General features: G+C 48.5%; 1 protein-coding gene across 1 annotated transcript; it reads right to left on the bottom strand.

The window, feature by feature from the left end:
• Nucleotides 1-626: 626 nt before the first annotated feature.
• GALNTL5 (polypeptide N-acetylgalactosaminyltransferase like 5) lies at nt 627-11871 on the bottom strand. The gene is made up of 8 exons (XM_016196993.2): nt 11601-11871; nt 10428-10548; nt 8963-9129; nt 7810-7932; nt 6254-6503; nt 4274-4391; nt 1619-1768; nt 627-803 (listed from the first exon to the last, which is right to left on the bottom strand). The coding sequence occupies exons 1-8, from the start codon at nt 11860-11862 to the stop codon at nt 627-629; spliced, it is 1368 nt and encodes a 455-aa protein (XP_016052479.2). The 5' UTR covers nt 11863-11871.
• Between the last annotated feature and the right edge of the window lie 9853 nt (nt 11872-21724).

A 21724-nucleotide genomic window follows, 5' to 3' on the forward strand; every position in this document is an offset into this window, starting at 1 on the left:
TCGACGTTGGCAGCGAGAAAGGAGTTCGAGCCCGGCTGGCGTGGCTCAGCAGCTGAGCTTTGGCCTCTGCACCAGGAGATCGCAGGTCGATTCCCTGTCAGGGCCCGTGCCCAGGCTGCGGGTGCTGGAGGCAGCCGATCAGCGACTCTCGCCGTTGATGTTTCTCTCTCTCATCTCTCCCTTCCTCTCAATTAGGAGTTCCACTAGGTCGCACCACAGTGGGTATTACCAACCAAGGCTCTCTGTGAACGTCTTCTGAAAAGACGACTGAGCCGGGTCACCTGTCTGGGGTAGGAATAGAGTTAGCAAAGGCTCCAAGAGTGGGGCAGCCCCTGTGGTCTACTGGGACTAGGTGAGCTTCACTAACAATTGGAGATAATTATATGATAGAGTCTTAGCTGTGTGACCAGCATACACTTCTAATGTTCAAGGTCTCGGCCTCCCCAGAAATTTAGTAGCAGATGAGGAGCAAAGTATTAAAGGCCGTCACTGAAAGAGGAAAGGAAAGGCAGTCCTGTCCTAGACCATTCTGGTTGTATTTCCCATTGCATTTCACACGATGCCATGTGGGCCACGCTCGGGTTCGTCACTGTGTTGAAGGATTTGGGGGACTTTTTAACTTCTTCTTAGTGAAAATGATTTGGCCTTGGTTTCCTGTTATTGGACATCTCCAGTTCCGGGAAGACTGTATCCAGATACCACTGGAATGACTTGCAACCCAGTCGCTTCCTTAACTCAACGCGCTCGCTTATGTTTCCATAGGGAATGGATTTCAGACCAGGTCTTCCTAAAAAATACTGCTCCTGAATGGAAACAGAGAGTGTCGTTAAACCAAACCAGTCTCCGGTCATCAAATCATGACATCATATGAACTTAAAAACAAAACAAAAGAAGATCTCCTGCCCGGCTGGCGTGGCTCAGTGGTTGAGCGTTGACCCATGAACCAGGAGGTCAAGATTCGATTCCCGGTCGGGACACATGCCCAGGTTGCAGGCTCCATCCCCATTCAGGGGCGTGCAGGAGGCAGCCGATCAATGACTCTCATCATCGATGTTTCTCTCTCTCTCTCCCTCTCCCTTCCTCTCTCTGAAATCAATAAAAGATATATATTTTAATATAAATAAATAAATAAAAAATAGCCCGGCCGGGCGTGGCTCAGCGGTTGAGCATCGCCCTAGGATCCAGGCGATCGGGGTTCGATTCCCGGTCAGGGCACATGCCTGGGTTGCTGGCTAGCCGATCAATGACTTTCATCATTGATGTTTCTATCTCTGTCTCTCCCTCTCCTTTCCTCTCTCTGAAATCAATAAAGATATATTTTTAAAAAAATAAAAAAATAAAAATAAAGGTTGCCTGTGGGGATGGGAGCAGGGAGAGGTGTTGGCTTCGGAGGGACAGTCCTTAGGGTGGGGGGCAACAGACCTAAGCAAAAACAAAACAAAACAAAACAAGAAACGTGTGTTGGTCGATTCGCTTCCGAGCAACGTGAGTTTCCCTAGAAATGAAAAAGTCTCGAGGAAAACAGGGAAGAGCACCCCTCGCTGTCCGCAAGGGTGGCAGCGGCCTCGGGGAGCAAGGCCCGCTGTGCGCCCCCCCGCAGGCCAGACACGCGCCCTACCTTGTATTCGTCCAGCCAGACGTGCACGACCCTGAGGCTGTTGTGCACCAGGGCTCGGACGCTTTCAGTTGTGTTCCTGGTGCTCCGTTTGTTGATGTGTCCGACCCGAGAGCAGGGCATCATGAAGAGCTGGCCCCCGCACATCCAGATCTAGGCACAGGGAAGACAGACGACATGTTCGCGTGCGTTGGCCTGTAGCAGGCGACCGCTGGGTTTTTAATTTTTTTTTTTATACAAACGTAGCACTAGCTCGCGGTGATTAGTTTCGTGTTTCATTCAACCCTCAGAGCAGCCCTACGGTGTGGATACCGCGAGCGTCCCCATTTTACAGATGGAGGAATGAACGCCTGGACTGGCTAAGCCGCGTGCCCAGTGACACAGGGCCGGTGCGTGGGGAGCACAGGACCCCGGCTCGGGGACCCTGGCCCCCCGCCGGTGCCCGCATGCTAGGTGATCTCTCCTCTCTCCTGCGTGACCAGTTCTGAGGCTGATTGTGCGTGAGAAGTGGCATGAAAAATTTGTCTTAAAATAGTCACATATAAGCCCTGGCCAGCATGGCTCAGTGGTTAGAGCATCGGCCCTCGAACCCAAAGGGTCACGGGTTCGAGTCCCCGTCAAGGGTGAGCACCCGGGTTGCAGGCCCCAGCCCCAGCCCCAGCCCCAGCCGGGGCTCGTATGGGAGACACAGCCAATCCGTGCGTCTCTCTCACGTCGATGTTTCTCTCTCTCTTTCTCTGAAAAGCAATGGAAAAAATATCCTCAGGGGAGGATTTAAAAAAAAAAAGTCAGAAAAAGGAAAACAGAAAAGAAATATAGTAAACAATTTAACACACGCTAAGATAACACGAGACTCCAAGTGTGAGCTCTGCGGAGTCATGACTTCTTAGAGTACACGGAACAGATGGTAAAATTTACACTCGGACAGTAACGGCTGTCACTTATTAATCGGCTCCCATAAATTCACCAACTGAGCCGTTTTCTCGACACTAACTTTCTTGGTTGGGCAAAGAGACAAGTGAGACAGACAAAAGTGAGGAAAGAGAGTGTTAAGAGGGACAGTAGTGAGCTGACAGCCTAGATTTGTGTGCAAAAATCTATTACAAAAATCTATTATGAAAATCTACTAGTTTAGTAAAAAGCAAATACCTATGATAAACATGATAAACATTCGAATAGGACCTTATATTTTCGTTGGACTCTCGGGGAATATCTACCTTGTACTTCATTCTTACCCCAATTATTTCTTTCAGTCTCACAAAATCCTGAGAGTGGCATTTGTATTTATTCCTACTTAACAGGTGAGGAAACTGAGACTAGAAAAGTTAATGACTTGCCAGGGATCTTACAGAGGTGCCGCTGGCACTCATTCTAAGATTCACTATCGCAGGATTTCTTTTTTTTTTAATTCTATTTTTATTTATTTTAATATATCTTTATTGATTTCAGGGAGAGGAAAGGAGAGGGGAAGAGAGAGACAGAAACATCAATGATGAGAGAGTCATTGATCGAGCCCGTAACCCCGGGCATGTGCCCTGACCGGGAATCGAACCCCGATCACCTGGATCCCAGGTCGACGCTCCACCGCTGAGCCACGCCCGGCCGGGCTCTCACAGGATTTCTTAAAAGCTGAATCTATTTTTGCCTGGCTGGTGTTGCTCACTGGGTGAGTGTCCACCCCTGAACCAAGGGGTCACCAGTTTTGATTCCCAGTCTGGGCACGTGCCCCAGTCCCCAGCAGGAGGCAGCCAATTGATGATGTTTCTCTCTCATGGTGTTTCTCTCTCTCTCTCCCTCTCCCCGCCTCTCTCTCTAAAAATTCAATAAAAACATTTTTTTTTTTTTAAAAAAATCTGTTTTTAGTAACTTAGATAGAATTCACATACCTCAAGAAATCACTCTTTTAAAGCATAGAATTTAGGGATTTTCAGTCTTTCCTCAAGACTGTGCCACCACCGCCATTAATTCCAGCACATTTGCACCCCCCCATGAGGACACCGGGCACCCGCTGGCGGTCGCTTTTGCCCCTCCAGCCCCTGGCCACCATGAATCTACTTTCTGCTTTCATGGATCCGCTTGTTCTGGGTGTTTCATGCGGACGGGCTCATAGACGCTTTGAGCGGCCCTGTGCCTGGCTCCGTCCACTTCCCGCAACGTTCCCACGTTTCATCCGCGTCGCAGCAAGTATCCCGGGATTTACGGGCGAGGAGACAACTCCAGCATCCTCTCCTGAGTCCTCCCGTTTTGCAGATGGAGAAGCTAAGACCCAAGGAAGCTCTTACATATTTAGTGGCATCCAGGTCCCCCTACCCGCCTAATCCGGTGCGATTTCCAACACACTACAACTACCGAGACGGTCAGCAGAATTAAATAGAGGTTCCCCAATAGAGAAAACGGCCTGCTAATGTGATAGGCTGCACATCGGAGATAACACGGTGGGAAAACCTGATATTTTATGAAATGTCTTCCATTTTTTTTTGCAAGGAGTCCCATAAATCGTTGTTTTTCGTGGGACACCGGAATGGTACCAGACACTCACGGAGAAAAATAGCGTAATTGCCACAGCAGGTGACATGACTTAAAGGTCGATTTCGCTTTGTGTGTACAAAGGGAACTGTTTTTAAAAAACCCACAAAAAACCCACAAAATGTGAATTACCCTTAGTGAAAGCTCCACGTTTTCTCCCCCCCAGTAGTTCATTTCCTTGTCGTACTGTCCAATCTCGTAAAAATAATGCCGATGGATAGCAAAAATCCCTCCGGACATCGCAGGGGACCTGGAAAGGACACAGAAATAGTAGGTTGATTCTACAGACTCCATAATGATGGGCTTTTTTGCCAAAATTATATCCAATAGTAATGATGACACAGTTAAAAACTAGAAAACAACCATATTAACTAAGTCAAAATTATCTTAATATTTAAGTACGTGAAATATACTAAGTTAAAACCGTAACTACCAAAAAGTAGGCAATAACGCTTGCTTAGCTCTTCCCAAATTATGCGAGCAATACGCAGGGCGGGGTAAAAGTAGGTTTACAGTTGTTCGTATAGAAAATAATATAATAATTGCCCTGGCTGGCCTGGCTCAGCGGTTAGAGCCTCGGCCCTCGGACTGAAGGGTCCCAGGTTCAGTTCCAGCCAAGGGCACCTGGGTGGCAGGCTCCGGGCACCTGCAGGAGGCAACCAATCGATGTGTCTCTCACATCGATGTTTCTCTCTCTCTCTCCCCCTTCCACTATTTCTGAAAAGCAATGGAAAAAAATCTCCTCGGGTGCAGATTAAAATAATAAATAATAATACAGTAATTAATAAATAATAATACAAGAATATACTCACAGCTGTAAGCCTACTATTGCCCCGCCCTGTATTCTAAGTGTTGTCTTGGTCAGAGGGAAAATTATCTTTAGAGTGCGTTTCCTGCAGGGATGATGACTGAATTGGGTCCTAGAATTCAGAGATTCCCCCTTATTAAGGGCATTAAGTGAACAGTCATATTTACTTAGAGGAAAAACCATCACGTGGCAAAGCATTTTTTGTGCGTGTCCCTCAATAGCAGAGCCCAAAGTAAATTGTTTGACAGTAATTACCTGTTTGTTCATTCATTCGTTGGTACAATCAACTATCTATTAAGCATCTATAAGGTGTTAGGGATAAATGAGTGAGTCAACAGCCTGGCCGGCGTGGCTCAGTGGTTGAGCGTTGACCTGTGAACCAGGAGGTCAGGGTTCGATTCCCGGTCGGGGCACGTGCCCTGGTTGTGGGCTCAATCCCCAGCAGGGAGCGTGCAGGAGGCAGCCGATCAATGACTCTCATCATTAATGTGTCTATCTCTCCCTCTCTTTTCCTCTCTCTCAAATCAATTAAAAAAAAAAAATTAAAAAAAGAAGAAAAGTGAGCTTGGTGTCAAAAGTTATCAGTAAATGGGGAAAGGGACCTGGAAGACGTCTCTTCGGAAACAACCTCACCTGCCCTTAAAAGTCACAATATTCAAATTGAAATCACACGCATACAGTTTCCCAGACCAATAACCCAGAACAATCATGCTCACCTCAACCTATAAAGTTACAGATGGAAGCCCCTGGATAAATATTTTAGAAACGAATGCGGCAGACGCCTACTTTTTCTATCCACAGCGCTGGCATCTCGCCCATTGATCAGCCTGTACAACTGCCTCCCGAGAACCAAGTCCACAAGCTGAAGAATGTTTGGTGGGAGGAACTCAAAACCTACCCAAATCTACTATTATGTAGACTTTTCTTTTTCTTTATTTTTATTTTATTTTTTTTATTTCAGAGAGAGGAAGGGAGAGGGAGAGAGAGGTAGAAACATCCATGATGAGAGTCATTGATCGGCTGCCTCCTGCTCGCCCCCGACTGGGGATCGAACCCGGAACCCGGGCCTGTGCCCTGACCGGGAATCGAACCTTCACCTCCTGGTTCACAGGTTGACATTTAACCCCTGAGCCACTCCGGATGGGCCATTACATAGACTTTTAGAAACAAAATGAGTAACTTTCAGAAACAAGATAAATAACAATATAGCATTAAGCCCCCCAAGTGGAAGAAATAATCTCTGAAGACTTCTTCCCCCAAGTACCAAGGCGCCCAGGTGATTTCCCCACAGTAAGACATCTCACCGGATGGGCGCCGTGGGGCCTTCTGGGCCTTCCATCTCGTAAGAGAAAACGTTGTCCCATTTAAATTGTAGATTCCAGTTGAAAATGCCTCTCACCATGGGGGAGGGTTGGTATTTCAGCGTCACGCGGTCGATGGTGTCCAGCATGGGACACGCCACCGTTCTGCGGTCCTTGGCGATGGCAGACAGCAGGGGCTGCAGCCACTTTTTGTTCACCTCGCAGTGGCTGTCCAGGAACACCAAGACGTCCCCTGGGGAGGCAAGCACGGGCTCGTCCGTGTGGACGACACACCTGACGGCCCAAGTCAAAGCCCAACGCAGTCGATTTGTGGAGCATTTGCCATGCGTCTGGCTCTCAAGGTGCCTTCAGTCCCCCGGGGGGGGGGGGCGGAGAGACACATACATTATTTTGAGCTTAAAAATGTGGGACACCGTGCGCTATGGAGACACAGAAGGAGCCAGTGAATTGCAGGTTAGAGAGTAGGTTTGGCAAAGACCCTAAAGAAGCAGGTAAAACTGAGCTAGCCGGCAATTAAAAAATACTTTAGCCCGGCTGGTGGGGCTCAGCGGTTGAGCATCGGCCTATGAACCAGGTGGTCAGGGTTCGACTCGTGGTCAGGGTTCGACTCCCGGTCAGGGCCCAGGCCCGGGTTGTGGGCTCGATCCCCAGCCGGGGGCCGTGCAAGAGGCAGCCGATCAATGACTCTCATCATGGATGTTTCTACCTTTCTCTCCCTCTCCCTTCCTCTCTGAAATCAATAAAAACATATTTTAAATTAAAAAGAATTTGTTTTTAGCTTGCTTTTGACCGATCAACTCAATTGAGCAAGCGTTTACTGTGAGGATACCTTCTCTGGAGTTTACTTCGGGATGCAAAGAGGCATCGTTAGTTTTGCTTTTGAGTTCAAGCTTTAACGGGGATCTAGTCTGCTTAGAGAACATGGGGAACAACCGGCACCCCCGAAGGAGAGAGCACGTGCTTGGAAATACCCAGGGCAGGCGAGTCCCTAGGGGAAGGGCCCGCTTGCACCCTGGATTGATCTCCTTCATTGGTGCAGCCTTTTTGAGGACAATTTGGCAGCACCCATCACCATTTAAAATAAGAATTCCCTTTTGGCCAGGATTTCTACTTTTAGCAATTTATCCCATTAGCACAAGCACACCTGTGCAGGAAGATATACATACGAGAACCGTCGGTGCGACCTTTATTTATTAATTTTTTTGGTGATCGTAGGCAACCAATGGATGTGTCTCTCTCACATTGATGTTTCTCTCTCTCTCGCTCTCCCACTCTCTCTAAAAATCAATGGAAAATATATCCTCGGGTAAAGAGTAACAACAACAAAATATGATCTTCCATTCGAAACAACAAACCGACATTCTGAAGCAGTGACGTTTTAGAATCAAAAGAAAATTAAATTCTTGTCCAGCTCAGACACAGGTCCAGTTGTGTCTGTTCAGGCCCGTGGAGGCCTGGAGGGCCCCTGGGAGGCGGCACCTGGGAGGCAGGAGGCGTCTGTGACGACGCTGGGGGGCGTCCCCGGGAAACGCTCCTACCTGAAGCTCGCGCCGCCCCGATCAGCCTGGCTCGAATCAGCCCCTGTCTCTTTTTGTTTCTTATGACTTTTATCTTCCCCCGGAAGATTTCCAGGTGATGGTCTAGTTTGTCTTTCAGATCATCTGAGGGGGGGAGAAAAAAAATCCAAAGCTCGACAATGTATAAACGATATGCTGCGGACATTAGAACAGTTGAGCGCAGTTTTGCTGGATTCCTAAAAACCATGCTAATAATCCGGGGAGGTTCTCAGGTGAAGGGAAAAATTCGTCTATGTGAGGGAGACTGTCTCAGCACAGAAACCAACCGGAAATATTCCTCTGTTTCTAGTGAAATACCTCTATTTTAAATGTTTTTATTGATTTCCAAGAGAGGAAGAGAGCGGGGAGAGAGAGAGAAACATCAATGATGAGAGTCATTGATCGGCCGCCTCCTGCATGCCCCCTGCTGGGGATCGAGCCCCCAACCTGGGCCTGTGCCCCGACCGGGCATCGAACCTTGACCTCCTGGATCCTAGGCCGCTGCTCAGCCGCTGAGCCAGGCCGGCCGGGCGTATCACAATCCTTTAAACCCCTGCGCAATTAGTTTTCTTTCATGGAATAATCGGCATCGTGTCTCTCCCCTGCTTTATGCCTGTGAGAGCTCCCCATTTTCTACAGATAAAACCCAGGCGATGCCCTGCACGAGCGGTTGCCTTCTTAGATCTGCTTTTACGTCCGCTCTTCCCCGCGACTCTGTGCTCACAGGTAAACTACAGAAACCACAGAAGTGGCCCAAGCTCCCCATGTTTTCTCTCGCCCCTGGGCCTCTTCGATGCTTATTTCCTCTGGAATCTTCCTCTCCGTCTAGACAACTCCAACCCGCCCTTCAGACCTCGGTGTAAGGATGTCCCTTCTTGCTGAACGTCGCCAGTGATCTCTAAGGGCCAGGTGGCGCCCCCACGTTTCCCCCGTGGAAGCACTAGCCACCCCGTCTGCCCAAAACCGGGAGGACAGGGACCAGCGCCTGCACCCCCATCAGCGTGGCAATGGCACCCAGCTCGGTGCCTGCGTCCACGCCACCCAAAGCTGGTCTCTGTGTAAAACAACTCACACGCGACCAGAGATAGCTCGGCCTCCCAAGGAGGTTGGGCAGGTTATCAGTGTCCCGTCTTACCAAAGTCGCTCATGTCATCTACCAAAATAATTTCTTCGAGGATTTTGTGTGGTGTGAGGCTGATGACACTGGACACAGTCCGAAGCAAGGCATTAAATTCTTCGTTGTGGAAACAAATGACGACGCTGGCAGTGGGCAGTTTGGTTGGGTATTGTTTCTTAAGACACCTGCAGGCACAAATAAGAGGGGGAGAAATGATTCATGTTTTGGGATCTCAGATCCCTGGTTTCAAACTATGTTACAAAGCTACGGTAACCAAAACGGCATGGTACTGGCATAAAAACAGACGTGTAGATCAATGGAACAGAAGAGAGAGGCCAGAAATAAGCCAGTAAATATGTGGTCAATTAATATATATATATATAAAGTTCCATTAAAAAAATGGAATCAGCCTGGCTGGTTTGGCTCAGTGGTTAGAGTGTTGGCCCGAGGACCGAAGGGTCACGAGTTCGATTCCCGGTCAAGGGCAGCAACCTGGGTGTCAGGTTCAGGTTCAATCCCTGGCTCTGGTCATGGCCTGTGCTAGAGGCAACCAATTGACGTGTCTCTCTCCCCCTCCTCCCTCCGCTCCACTATCTCTAAAAAAATCAATGGGAAAAAAAATATCCTCAGGTGAGGATTAATAAAAAATAAATAAAAAAAATGGAAACATACAAAGAAGGAAATCTTGCCATTTGCAGTGTGGAGGGACCTTGAGGGCATTATGCTCAGTACAATAAGACATGTTGTATCTATGACTTATTTGTCTTTGACAAATCTGTATGATCTCACTGACTTGTGGAATCTAAAAGAACAAAAACAAAAACAGTAGCAATTTCCTTTTTTTAAATTTAATTTAATTAATTAATTTATTTTTATATCTTTATTGATTTCAGAGAGAGGAAAAGAGAGGGAGAGAGAGAGAAACATCAACGACAAGAGAGTCATTGATCGGCTGCAGCCCGCAACCCGGGCATGTGCCCTGACCGGGAATCGAACCCTGATCACCTGGATCCCAGGTCGACGCTCAACCGCTGAGCCAAGCCCGGCCGGGCAACAGTAGCAATTTCCATACCCCTGCCCCCCCCCAAAAAAACCCCAGAGCTCCTAGATACAGAAAACAGATTGGTGGTTGCCAGAGGCAGAGGGGAGATGAAATGGGGGGGGGGGGCTCGAAACATACAAACTTTCAGTTATAAAATAACTAAGTCCTGGGATGTAATGCACAGCTTGGTGACTATAGTTAATAACACTGTATGTTGCATGTTTAAGAGCTGCCAGGAGAGAAGATCTTAAATGTTCTCATCACAAGAAAAAAAAGATGTTTTGTAACTATGTATGGTGACCAGTGTTAACTAGATTTATTGTGATTATTTTACAATACATGCTAATATCAATTCATTATGTTGTACACCTGAAACTAATATAATGTTATATGTCAATTATATCTCAATCCAAACAAAACAAGAAAAAGAGAGAAACGTACATTTTATTCCTGGAATCTGGCACATCTCTCTTGATGCCCAACCTTTTACTGAGAACGGTATTAAATCCATACGTGAGAAATCCTAAAAGAAGTTCTGGGTCTGTATAGTTAAAGTTTTTACCTGCAAGAAAAGGTAATTAGGCTCACTAAGTACTGGCTTACTACCATCACTTTGATACAGGGGTGATGTTTTTAACTGTACCTATTACAATTTATTTTTGTGAAAAACAGAAAGCTGTCTGAAACAAGTATAACAAACTATATTTTTAAATTGTAAAATTCAAGTGCTAAATACATACCACACCTGTTTTATTATTTTCCGTATAGAGTATATAAAAACATTTCATACTTTAAAAAGTGAGTTGCCCTGAAAAGGACACTCTCTCGCTCTTCCAAATAGTAAATACAGGGTGTCCCCCCAAAATGTATACGCACTTTGAATGGTTATAAAGTCAGCGTTTATTGACATACAGCTCATTTTCAAAATTTAAAAGAATCTGCAGAAATGAATTTTTTTTTCTTTTTTGGTCAACGTCTGTTTTCAAACCAATGACCAGTCTGGTCCAGGCACTGCTGAGAACGCGAAGCGATGGAACCGCAAACATCAAGGATCATTTTGTGCGGTATTTGTGGACCCTCAATTTGTCGACTGTTGCCGGGTTTTGTACCATAAACTTTATCTTTTAAGTATCCCCATTTAAAAAAAAAAAAAAATCTAGTGGCACTTTAGGATAAGTTTTTTTTTGTTCAACGCTTAGTCTGGCTTCACCCATTATTTCAAATCATTTAAATCCGGAAAGGAGTGAAAATTAAGTGGGTTATCAGCTGTAAAAGAGCCAATACAGCCCTGGCCAGTTGCTCAGTTGGAGCTTTGCCCAGCGACCTGGAGGGTCCCAGGTTCGATTCCTGCCCAGGGCACGTATGTCGGTCACAGGCCCCACCCCTGGCCTCATTCAGGGTGGGCGGGGGAGGCACCCAATCCATGTGTTTCTCTCACATCGACGTTTCTCCCTCTCTCTCTTTCCCTTTCATCCTCTCTGAAAATCAATGGAAAAAATATTTTCCGTGAGGCTTAAAAAACAAAAAAAAAGTGTGTGTACTTTTTTGGGGACACCCTCTACATGGCATATTTTCCCCTGAAAATGGCTAACAGAGAAAAATGAAAATACTTACCTAATTTTAAATGTAGATTCAGCTTTTCAGTTCCATATCTGTCAGGTCTTTCAAATATTACGCGTTCTCCTGGTACGTTCCCTGAGCCGTGGATAATCTGCCGTTGCAGCCTTGTTTCAAGGTACCAAATGGATGCAGGCTTCTGGGTTTCCTTCCCCACGCTGCTCACTTGGTAGTGGTATAAAGGTACATATAACAGAGCCAACAAGACCCCGAATGTCAAGGTCCCGTAGAGCAAACGCTGGATTGTGACATTTCCCATCGTAAGCCTAGCATTTTTGAAGGTCCATGTTTTAATTTCCTAAATAAGAAGGATTTGAGAGAAGCTACATTAGACAGCCCGGTGGTGTGCAGTGGCCACCTCCTTGGCGGAAATGCTATTTTCAGTGTCTTAAAGCACTCATCTTGCTCTCAGTGCTGATCATGCAGTTGGATACAATAGTATCCTTTTTCTGTTACCAACAACACTTGAAACTGATATTCATAAGATTCAGTAACAACCAAATGTATAGCATGCTTATAAAACATACAGTATCATTTAAATTTTTAATAATATGTTTTTATTGGTTTTTAGAGAGAGAGAGGAAGAGAGAGAGTTAGAAACATCGATCGGCCGCCTCCTGCACGCCCCCTGCTAGGGATCGAGCCTGAAACCCAGGCCTGTGCCCTGCCTGGGAATCGAACCCACAACCTCCTGGTGCACAGGACAATGCTCAGCCACAGAGCCACTCCAGCCAGGCCGTATAATATCATTTAAAGTCACTGGTCCATACTCCTGAGCATGTAGCTAATAGAAATAATGTGAGAGAAGGGTTACTCATCCCTTATATACCCTCTTAGTGTATATATGGGATTATATATACCCATCTATAATCCATCTTGGGGCATACTATTTTTAAAATCTGATTTACCACCAATCGGACTGTTAAAAACATAAACATACAATATTGCACGCTGGGGGGGGGGGCGGGGGGGGATGGGCAATGAAAACCGTGGCCCACCACTGACGGGACTGTGAAATGGTACAACTGTTTTGGCAGCGTCTAATTACGTTGAATTTATATGCACGGAATATATCCCGAGGAATATTCCTTGAGGAGGCTCTCATGAGACGTGTACCAGCACGTTTATTGAAATCACGTTTGGAATAGAAACGGGGCACAGCTTATGTTCCTCCCCGCCCGACAACTGATCAAGGGAGGCGGTTCCATCAATATTGGAAATGAGCCCGGCTGGCGTGGCTCAGCGGTTGAGCATTGACCTAGGATCCAGGCGATCGGAGTTCGATTCCCGGTCAGGGCACAGTCCCGGGTTGCGGGCTCGATCCCCAGGGGGGGCGTGCGGGAGGTAGCCGATCAATAACTCTCTCATCATTAATGTTTCTCTCTCTCTCTCCCTTTCCCTTCCTCTCTCTGAAGTCAATAAAAATATGTTTTTAAAAAAAATACCAGAAACGAACCAGCTCCATGTGTTAACATTGTAAAACCTCAGCAAACAATGTTGCCCCAGTGAACAGATAGTACCCTGTCCTGCTTCCCATACACGTTTGGAAAACATGAGAAGCAGTGCAATTGTTTATGGCAACACCATACACAGCAAAGGATGGGGAAACTCTGTGCATGCAAATTGGGGGGCGCGGGGTACAGGGAAGGAAAATGAGCTCTCCTAATGCTTTTTTTTTTAAAAAAAAAGTCTGAGCCCTGTCCAGGTCGTTCAGTCGGTCAGAGCGCCGTCCTGATACTCCAAGGTTGCATTTGTCTGGAATATGTCATCGCCCCCCCCCCCCTTCGCACCCCACCCCCACTCCCAACACACACAGAAAACCTCTCCTACCAAAACGACAGATCCAGGAGGTCTGGGATCAGCTTTTCAACGTGGTTTCCTCAGAAGAAAATCATGCTCAACTATTTTCTTCTCTAAAATATGTGGACTTCACATGCTGGGAAAATACAGAATTTGTAAAACATATTTCAGCGATAAAGTGTATGTATAGCAAACAAAATTTTAAATGCATTTTTTTTTTAAAAAAAAGCGTTTTAACACGCACGTGCATGCACGCTTGCACACGCACCCACCCAAAACCCTAAGCTAAGTCTGGATACAGTCAATGAGTTTGTTTTAAAATCCGGGCCTCTAGCCCTGGCAGGTTCGGCTCCGTGGTTAGAGCGCAGGCCCGAGGACTGACGGGTCCTGGGTTTGATTCCCGCCGAAGGCACTTACCTCCCTTGCAGGCTCCATCCCCGGCCCCCCCCCCCCCCCCCCCCCCCCCCCCCCCCCCCGCAGGGCTCAAGGTGGAAGCAACCAATGAATAAAATATCCTCCAGTGAGGATTTAAAAAAAAACAAAAAATGTGAGTCTTTAGAGTCAGGACAACACGGTCACGTTTTAGATGACGTCACGACTCATTTTTCTGTAAAGCCTCAGCATTTGTAACCCCTCACTTGCCTCGGACAATCTTAATACTGATCTCCACACAAGACCTCTGGCTTTCTGACACCACGAAGAGCTTTTTTTTTTTTCCTATTTAATTTCTTTGAAGTAAATAACACCTTCATTTAGTATAAATCTTAAGCAGCACAAAGGGGTGAGTATATCATGAAAACTGGCCCTGGTTTTCAAGAACTCAGGTCGCTGTGAACACCCGGTCCGCCTCTCTAGGGTGGCGATGACGCCTTTAAAAAAAAATCACATCTAAAAAAAAATTTTTAAAAATTAAAAATAAATAAATAAATAAATAAATTTAAAAAATCAGATCTTCCTAAGCCCTCAAGCCCAGAGCCAGGGTCTTGGAGAGATTCAGCGACTGAATGAGCGGTTTCCACCGATAGCCCGGTGCGGCTCCCAGCTCACTCACCTACCTCGGAGGCCGCTTCTCTGGCTGCTTGGTAACCGATGTGTTTCCTAAGCTGAATCATAGGCGGAACGAGGCAGGAACGTGCGCTGGATGGTCTGAAATGTGGAATTATTTTCTGAATGGCTGACTCTGCGGTGCCTGGGTTCTGAGCCAGCACTTGCCTGGGCTGGGCCGTCGGGTCTCACAAAGGCCCCGTGACATCACACAGGGTGTCCCAGCCCCTGGGGCCCTGCCTGGGAGCTCGGACCAGAAGGTGGAATCCAGGACTTGCTGAGTGCGAAGGGTCCTTGGAGAAAGTCTTAGATTCCTCACCGCCCCCCCCCCACCCGCTGAGGAAATGGGAAAATGGAAATCCTAGCCTTCTCTACATTTTTAACACTTTTTCATTTTTTTAAAATTATTTGAGAGAGAGAGGAAAGGTGTGTTGGGGGGGAGATCGAAACATCGATTTGCTGTTCCATTTAAGGATGTGCTCCTCGGCTGAGTCTTGTACGTGTCCTGACCGAGGGTCAAACCCCCAACCTTGGGGCATCTGGACCAAGCTCCAACCAGCTGAGCTACCCGGCCAGCGTTAGTTCTTTTGAAATCAACTTAAGAAAAACAAGTTTTCAGCACTCCCCGCGATCGACATAAAGGTGAATCGACGGATTCCTTGGCCGCCTTTTCATTTTTTACTCAACATTTGGAGGTTCGCAGATGCGTTCAGACAAATGCTTGTGAAATGCCCTCTTTCTTAACATGTCCGAGCAGATCCGAGCCTCCCCCAGTTCGGGAGGCTGCCGGGTGCTCTGCTGGGACCAGGCATCTGCCTCCAAGTCTGTGAGAGGCGGCGGGAGGGCCGGGCCTTCGGAGGCCTCTGTGCCCCCACGGGACGGACAAAAATGACCTCTAAGCATAACTCCGGGCCTCCTTTGGAAAAGCTCGAAGGGAAGGTCCTTCCCTTTAGAGTAAGATTCATATTCAAAAGAAACCTTTTATTCATAAGAGCCCTCAGCTGGAAACAACCCAAATGTCATCAGTAGCAACATGGGTAAATTGTGGTCATTCCTACAATGAAACGCAAAACAGGGACACACACCTGCACCGCGGCCACGTGCAACGACACGGAAGGATCCTGCGGACATCATACTGAGCCACGGGCGCCAGACACAGGAGTTTATAGTTCTGCTTCTTTGAAGCTCAAGAAGAGGCAAAATAGATCTGGAGTGGGGGTGGAGTGGGTGCTTGTTCTTGAGACACGGCAAGAGTGAGCCTTTCAGCTGGGCCGGTGTGGCTCAGTGGTTGAGCATCAACCTATGAACCAGGGGGTCACAGTTTGATTCCTGCTCAGGGCACATGCCCAGGTTGTGGGCTTGATCCCCAGTCAGGGGCGTGCAGGAGGCAGCCGATCAATGACTCTCTCATCACTGATGTTTCTCTCTCTCTCTCCCTCTCCCTTCCTCTCTCTGAAATCAATAAAAACATAAAAAAAAAAAAAAAGGGTGAGCCTTTCAAAATGGTCTGCATTTTCCTGATCTGGGCGACAGCTTCATGAAAGTCATATACAAACTTTCACTGGGCTGTTCATGGAGAGTGTGTGCATTTTGTGGTACGTACGCCATGTCCTCAGAAAAGTAAGGAGAAAAAAGTGAGTAGGCACAATTTTTGGATAAAAGGACACAGAAGATGTAGGTGCAACCCAGGAGTTGCTTAGGAGTTACCAGGGCGGCCCAGGCCACTGTGGCTCAGTTGTTTGGGCATCGACTGGTGCACCAAAAGGTTGCCAGTTCAATGCCCGGTTAGGGCACATGCCCAGGCTTCGGGCTCGATCCCCAGTAGGGGGCAGTGCAGGAGGCCGCCGATAAAACACATATTGAGTGGCTACGGCCCAGGCCAGGAGGGGGGGGGGTGTCGCTGTCAGAATCAACCCAGAAAGGGTTTTGTAACAAAATAAAAGAGATAGAACAAAGTCACAACAGGAGGCAGTTAGCGGGCAGGGGGAGGAAGACGGGACTCAGGGAGGGCGGCCAGGTGGGGGAGAGGGCAAGGTGCGCCCGCAGCAACGCAGGCCAATTCCCGGGAAGCTTCTGGGACTTTCCCTGTGGCGAAAAGGGCATTAGGAGGCTGACGCAGTGCAAGTTTTCTCTCCAATGAGTGGGCGTGTTTCATTTTAGCCAATTCTAATTAAACGGTTACACAGAGAAACAAAGTGGCCCTGAGCTTTATTCTCAGGTCAGGAAGGAAAAGAAAGACACAGGCACCAAAGATACAAAATTACCTTCTGTTAAGACAGGAGACACTTCAAATCCAGAGCCAGGAAAATCATCTTCTTTCCCGTCCTGCATCTCCCGAGGGGAAAAAGTGATGCTCAGACCAGGGGCTGAGAAGCGGAAATGGGAAATGGGGGTGCAAAGAAGGCAGGCGAAAGCATGTGGGGGTAAATCTGCCAATTATTGCAAACCCTCCCAAGCACTTTGGGGGGCTGTCAGCTCTTGGAGGGCAGGGCCCCGGCCTTGTCCGTCTCTGTGCTCCGTGATGCTGTGCCTGACATGCGGGGGCCAGCAGACCCTAAACAAATTCCCAAATGATGATAACACTGAAGACAAAGAAGTCGGTGGCAAACGTGAATATGTTTTAAGGGGAAAAGGGAACAAAAGGAAGGAAGAGGGGACAAAGGAGCTGAGAGTTCACGAAGTGCACCGGCCGGTTTGGCTCAGTGGCTGGAGCATCAGCCCTCGGTCTGAAGGGTCCTGGGTTCGATTCTGACCAGGGGCATGTACGTCGGTTGCAGGTTCGATCATCGACGTTTCCCTCTCTCTTGCCCCCTTCCACTCGCTCTGAAAAGCAATGGGGAAAAATATCCTCAGCTGAGGATTAACCAAAAGAAAACAAACACACGCATAAACACATGCACACGCACAGACACACGCACACGCACAGACAGACGCACACGCGCACACACGCACACACACAAAACCACTTTGGTTCTGGGAATGTCAAGAACATCTGTTGGACGAAGCTGCTCTAAAGATAAGAGTTACCCAAACTCTCGGTTAGTTATTAAAAATATTAATGATTTAATGAGAAATAGTCTATTTGGAGACTTTCGATGTTGGCAGCTTGGTTCACACGTCAAATTATGATCTTTTCGGGCCGCATCTTGGCGCAGGCGAGTCCGCAGAAGCAGCCCCAGTGTTCATGAGCGGGTCAGCGGGTGAGCAAAGTGTATCCACGTCGACGGGACATCGCTCAGCCTCGGAAAGGAGGGACGTTCCCACGCAGGCTACAGCAGGGGGACCCGAGGGCGTGATGAGGTTTTTAGAGCAGCGAAAATCACAGGGGCAGGAAGTGGAACGGCGCTGCTGAGGTGGGGAAGGGACGGGAGCACCGGCGTCCGGGCTCAAGTTTACAAGAAGACAAGGGCTGTGCAGATGACTGGTGGTGACGGTTCCACAGCACTCTGAACGCAGCATTTCACAGCCCTGAACTGTACACTTCGAAATGGGTAAGATGATAAATTTTACATTCTGTGTATTTTACCATTAAAAATGCCGGCGTGGCTCAGGGGTTGAGCGTCGACACATGAACCTGGAGGTCAGGGTTCGATTCCGGGTCGGGGCACATGCCCGGGTTTCGGGCCTGATCCCCAGCAGGGGGCGTGCGGGAGGCAGCCGATCATTGACTCTCATCAATGTTTCCATCTCCCTCTCCCTTCCTCTCTCTGAAATCAATAAAAACATATTAAAAAACGGACGAGGGAGTTCGTAAGGTGGTTTATATCCTCTGACTCCTGCTAAGACCCCCCGCCCCCCCCGCTATGCTTCTTGCCGTGCGTATTAAAAGGCGGTTTCACTTCCCCAGCCCACACTCTGGCTTCCTGCCGGCTTCCTGTCCCCCTGATGTTATGACTTTCGCTTCTGGCTGCCTCTGCCTCTGGCCGCGCTATTTGGGATGTCAGCTCTGAAGTGAGGCGATCCCCTACAACTCTAATATGTCGCCTACGTATTTTTTGTCTTAGGAACAAATAAGCAAATGAGCGCCTTAGCATTTTCGTCTTTTAATTCAAGGAGACGTCCAGTATTAGAATTGCCGGGCACTGTAGGCTTTTGGATTACTGACCGCCTCCTCCTACTGAGAGATAAGAGGGGAAGTTTTATTAGAAAGTGTGTGTGGGCCCAGCCATCTGGCTCGGTGATTAGAGCGTCGGCCCTCAGACTGAAGGGTCCCGGGTTCGATTTCTGGACAAGGGCACGTACCTGGGTTGCGGGCTCCATCCCCGGCCCCGGTCAGGACGCGTGCAGGAGGCAACCAGTGGATGCATCTCTCTCACGTCGATGTTTCTCTCTCTCTCCCCCTCCCTCCCTTCCACTCTCTCAGAAAAGCAATGGAGAAAATATCCTCGGGTGAAGATTATAAATAAATAAAAATAAGATGAATGGCTTATCCTTTCTTTCATCTTTCCTTAGCTCCCAGCAACCTGGCTGACAGGCTCCTGTGGAAGGTGTCTCCTCACGGTCCCTCTGGGGCCCAAGATGTGGAGTCTTTAGGGATCCTGGCAGCACAGCTCCGGGGGCAGACAGGCGAGGCTGTGTTGGGGTCAGGCTGCGGGGCTGCCGGTTGTCGTGGTTGTTGGCGTGACCTCAGGAGGTTTCCTGGACCTCTGTGTCCCCCCCCCCCGTAAACGTAAACGGGGCATGCAGACGCCGGCCTCCCAAGGTCGTCATCATTATTAACTGAGAAAATTCAGGCCAAGGCCGAGCTCCAAGTGACAGTAGGGTGTCCAGTAGGCCAATCCTCTGCGAGCAATTAGACAAGACCAGAAACGTTGGGGAAACCAAACACAACGACCCAGGGATCTGCCCTGAGGCTACATCCCAGGGGAACTTCCCCGTGTCCACACCAATGGAAGAATGTTGGGTATGGTGTCGTTCATTGCGAGGAAATTCAAATCCCCGTCCATATCCCAGAGTAGGAGAACCTGTACATATATAGTGGTCTTCGTCTGATCAATAGGATACAGGAGGAACCCGAATGAATGGGGGCCCCCAGGATAAACTTCTACAGTACAGTCCTGAGCAAGAAAAGCAGTTTGCCAAAGAACGCACCCAACATCTTCAGAAAGTCTAAAAAATGCAGAACCACCGTGCGCATTGTATTGATAGCCATATATGCGGAACGCTATGAAAATACCTACGGGAGCATCAAATACAATTCAGAATAAAGGTTACCTTGGGGAGGGGGCAGAAAGGGAGCCTCCACAGGGGCCCTCAACTGTGTCTGTTTCATTTATTAAAAGATCTGAAGTAAATATGGGGCCAGATGTCAAGATTTGATACAGCTGGTGTGTGGTCCATGCGGTCATTTTTATATAGCATTCCCTAGATACGTTTTATAAGTTTGTAATATTTCATAATAAAGTCAATGAAGGGTCCTATTTAACTGACAGGATTCAGACATCAATCGCTTACAATGTTTCGTTTTATGTAGTCAAAGTAACTGGTGTGTTTTATTTCACAGACGGCCCACAAGGGGGAGCCCTAGAACAATTCAGCGCCAGAGGCACAGCCGCCTATAGAGACAAGCGGCCTGCTGGCGGGCTGGCCTGCTGTTCATTCATTTCTTTGTCCAGCAGATACTTATCGGGCAGCTCGGCCTTTAGAGGGAAGGGACTCGTGGAGGTCACAGTCCAGGAAGGAGGTGGACAGCCAGCCAGCGGTCACACTGGATTCAGCAGAATGTCCTGAATTCCGCTCGTCCTGGGCGAGGAGGCAGCTGTGCGGGAGGCAGTGTGGCTGGAGCGTCCACAGACTTGAATTTGGCTCTTACCTCCCACACCTGCCAGGTTCTAAGGACACGTCACGCAATGTCTCTGTCTCAGGTCCCTCTTTGCAAAACGGAAACTTCCGGGGTTCCCTGCCCGGGGGGTGGGGGGTGGAGGGCTTCGTGAACGTTTCTAATCCTCGGAACACTGTAATTATTCGCCTCTCCCCTTTCTCAGTATCATTATTACCTGAGGATCTGTTAGGCAACTGCATAGAGGTAGAAAAAAAGAGCGGAATCAAGGAAAGTCTAAGATTGCAGGGCAAAGAGCCCAAAGCCCAGTCAGCGGCAGGCAGGGCTGGGAGGGTGGCGCCGTGACGGAAGACTCCCCTTTGCCAAGACAAACACACCTGCCACTGTCACTTTTCATTTCTACAAATACTTTATTGTTCGACATTGAACAAATCCACTTCTTGGAAGAGCCCTGGCTCACCTGAGGGAATCTCATCCAGTGAAATGTTGTATCGCGAGCTTACGGATCAAAGAAGATGATGGGCCCGGCTGGTGTGGCTCAGCGGTTGAGCATCGACCTAGGATCCAAGAGATGGTGGTTAGATTCCCGGTCAGGGCACATGCCTGGGTTTTAAGCTCCATCCCCAGTCGGGGGCGTGCAGGAGGCAGCCGATCAGTGACTCTCATCATTGATGTTTCTCTCTCTCCCTTTCTCTCCCTCTCCCTTCCTCTCTCTGAAATCAATAAAAATCAATAAATAAATAAATAAATAAGAAATATCTGCTCCCAGCCTCAAATGAAGGGCTTGGCAGGGGCTCAGAAACTTTGAGCCGGGAGGAAATTCTCCCTGGCCTTCCCAGGGCAGTGAGTGGGTGATGGGAACTCCTGTTTCTGTTGACCGTTGCCTTCTGTTGGCCTCCCGCTCCTTTACTCCTAATCTCTTTCCCATCTGGAATTGCGTTTCAAGCTTAGGGGGCCAGGGGGGTTGGCCTATTTCCAGGGGCCGCCCTCCAGGTAGGCTCCCGTGGTGCCTGGCCCTCCCCCGGGCTGGCACAGGCTCCTGCTCTGTCCCTCAGTCTGTGCGGCTGCTGGCCAGGCTGCTGGCCTCCTCCTTCCTCCCGCCTCCCGCCCACCCTCTGCTCTGCTGGGCCACCGGGTCTCTCGCCCCGGGGCAGGGAGATTCACAAACGTCCTGAAACCTGAAAGGATGAGCCGCGTCAGGCTCGCTTCCCTATGAGCACCTTTCTCTGGGCTCTTGGCCCCTCTCGTCCTGGTAATGGGTGTTGGCTTTCTTTCCTTTGCTCTTTATTTTTAAAAATTTTAATTCTCATCTGAGGATATGTTTATTGATTTTAGAGGGGGGGGGGAAGAAAGGAGAGAGAGAAACACAGATATGAGAGAGATACACTGATTGGTTGCCTCCCGCAAGGGCCCCAACCGGGGCCGGGCATGGAGCCTGCAGCCCAGGGACGTGCCCTTGACCAGAACTGAACCTGTGACCCTCCAGTCCGCGGGCCGA

This window comes from Miniopterus natalensis, chromosome 10, assembly GCF_054644295.1.
Source record: "Miniopterus natalensis isolate mMinNat1 chromosome 10, mMinNat1.hap1, whole genome shotgun sequence".
Lineage (NCBI taxonomy): Eukaryota > Metazoa > Chordata > Mammalia > Chiroptera > Miniopteridae > Miniopterus > Miniopterus natalensis.

Coding starts and splice junctions, on each gene's coding strand:
- GALNTL5 (XM_016196993.2), bottom strand. CDS start 11,862: ATGGGAAATGTCACAATCCAGCGTTTGCTCTACGGGACCTTGACATTC. Junction 9,130..10,427: donor CCAGATTCCAGGAATAAAAT/GTACGTTTCTCT, acceptor TTGTGCCTGCAG/GTGTCTTAAGAAACAATACC. Junction 7,933..8,962: donor AGATGACATGAGCGACTTTG/GTAAGACGGGAC, acceptor TCCCCCCCTCAG/ATGATCTGAAAGACAAACTA.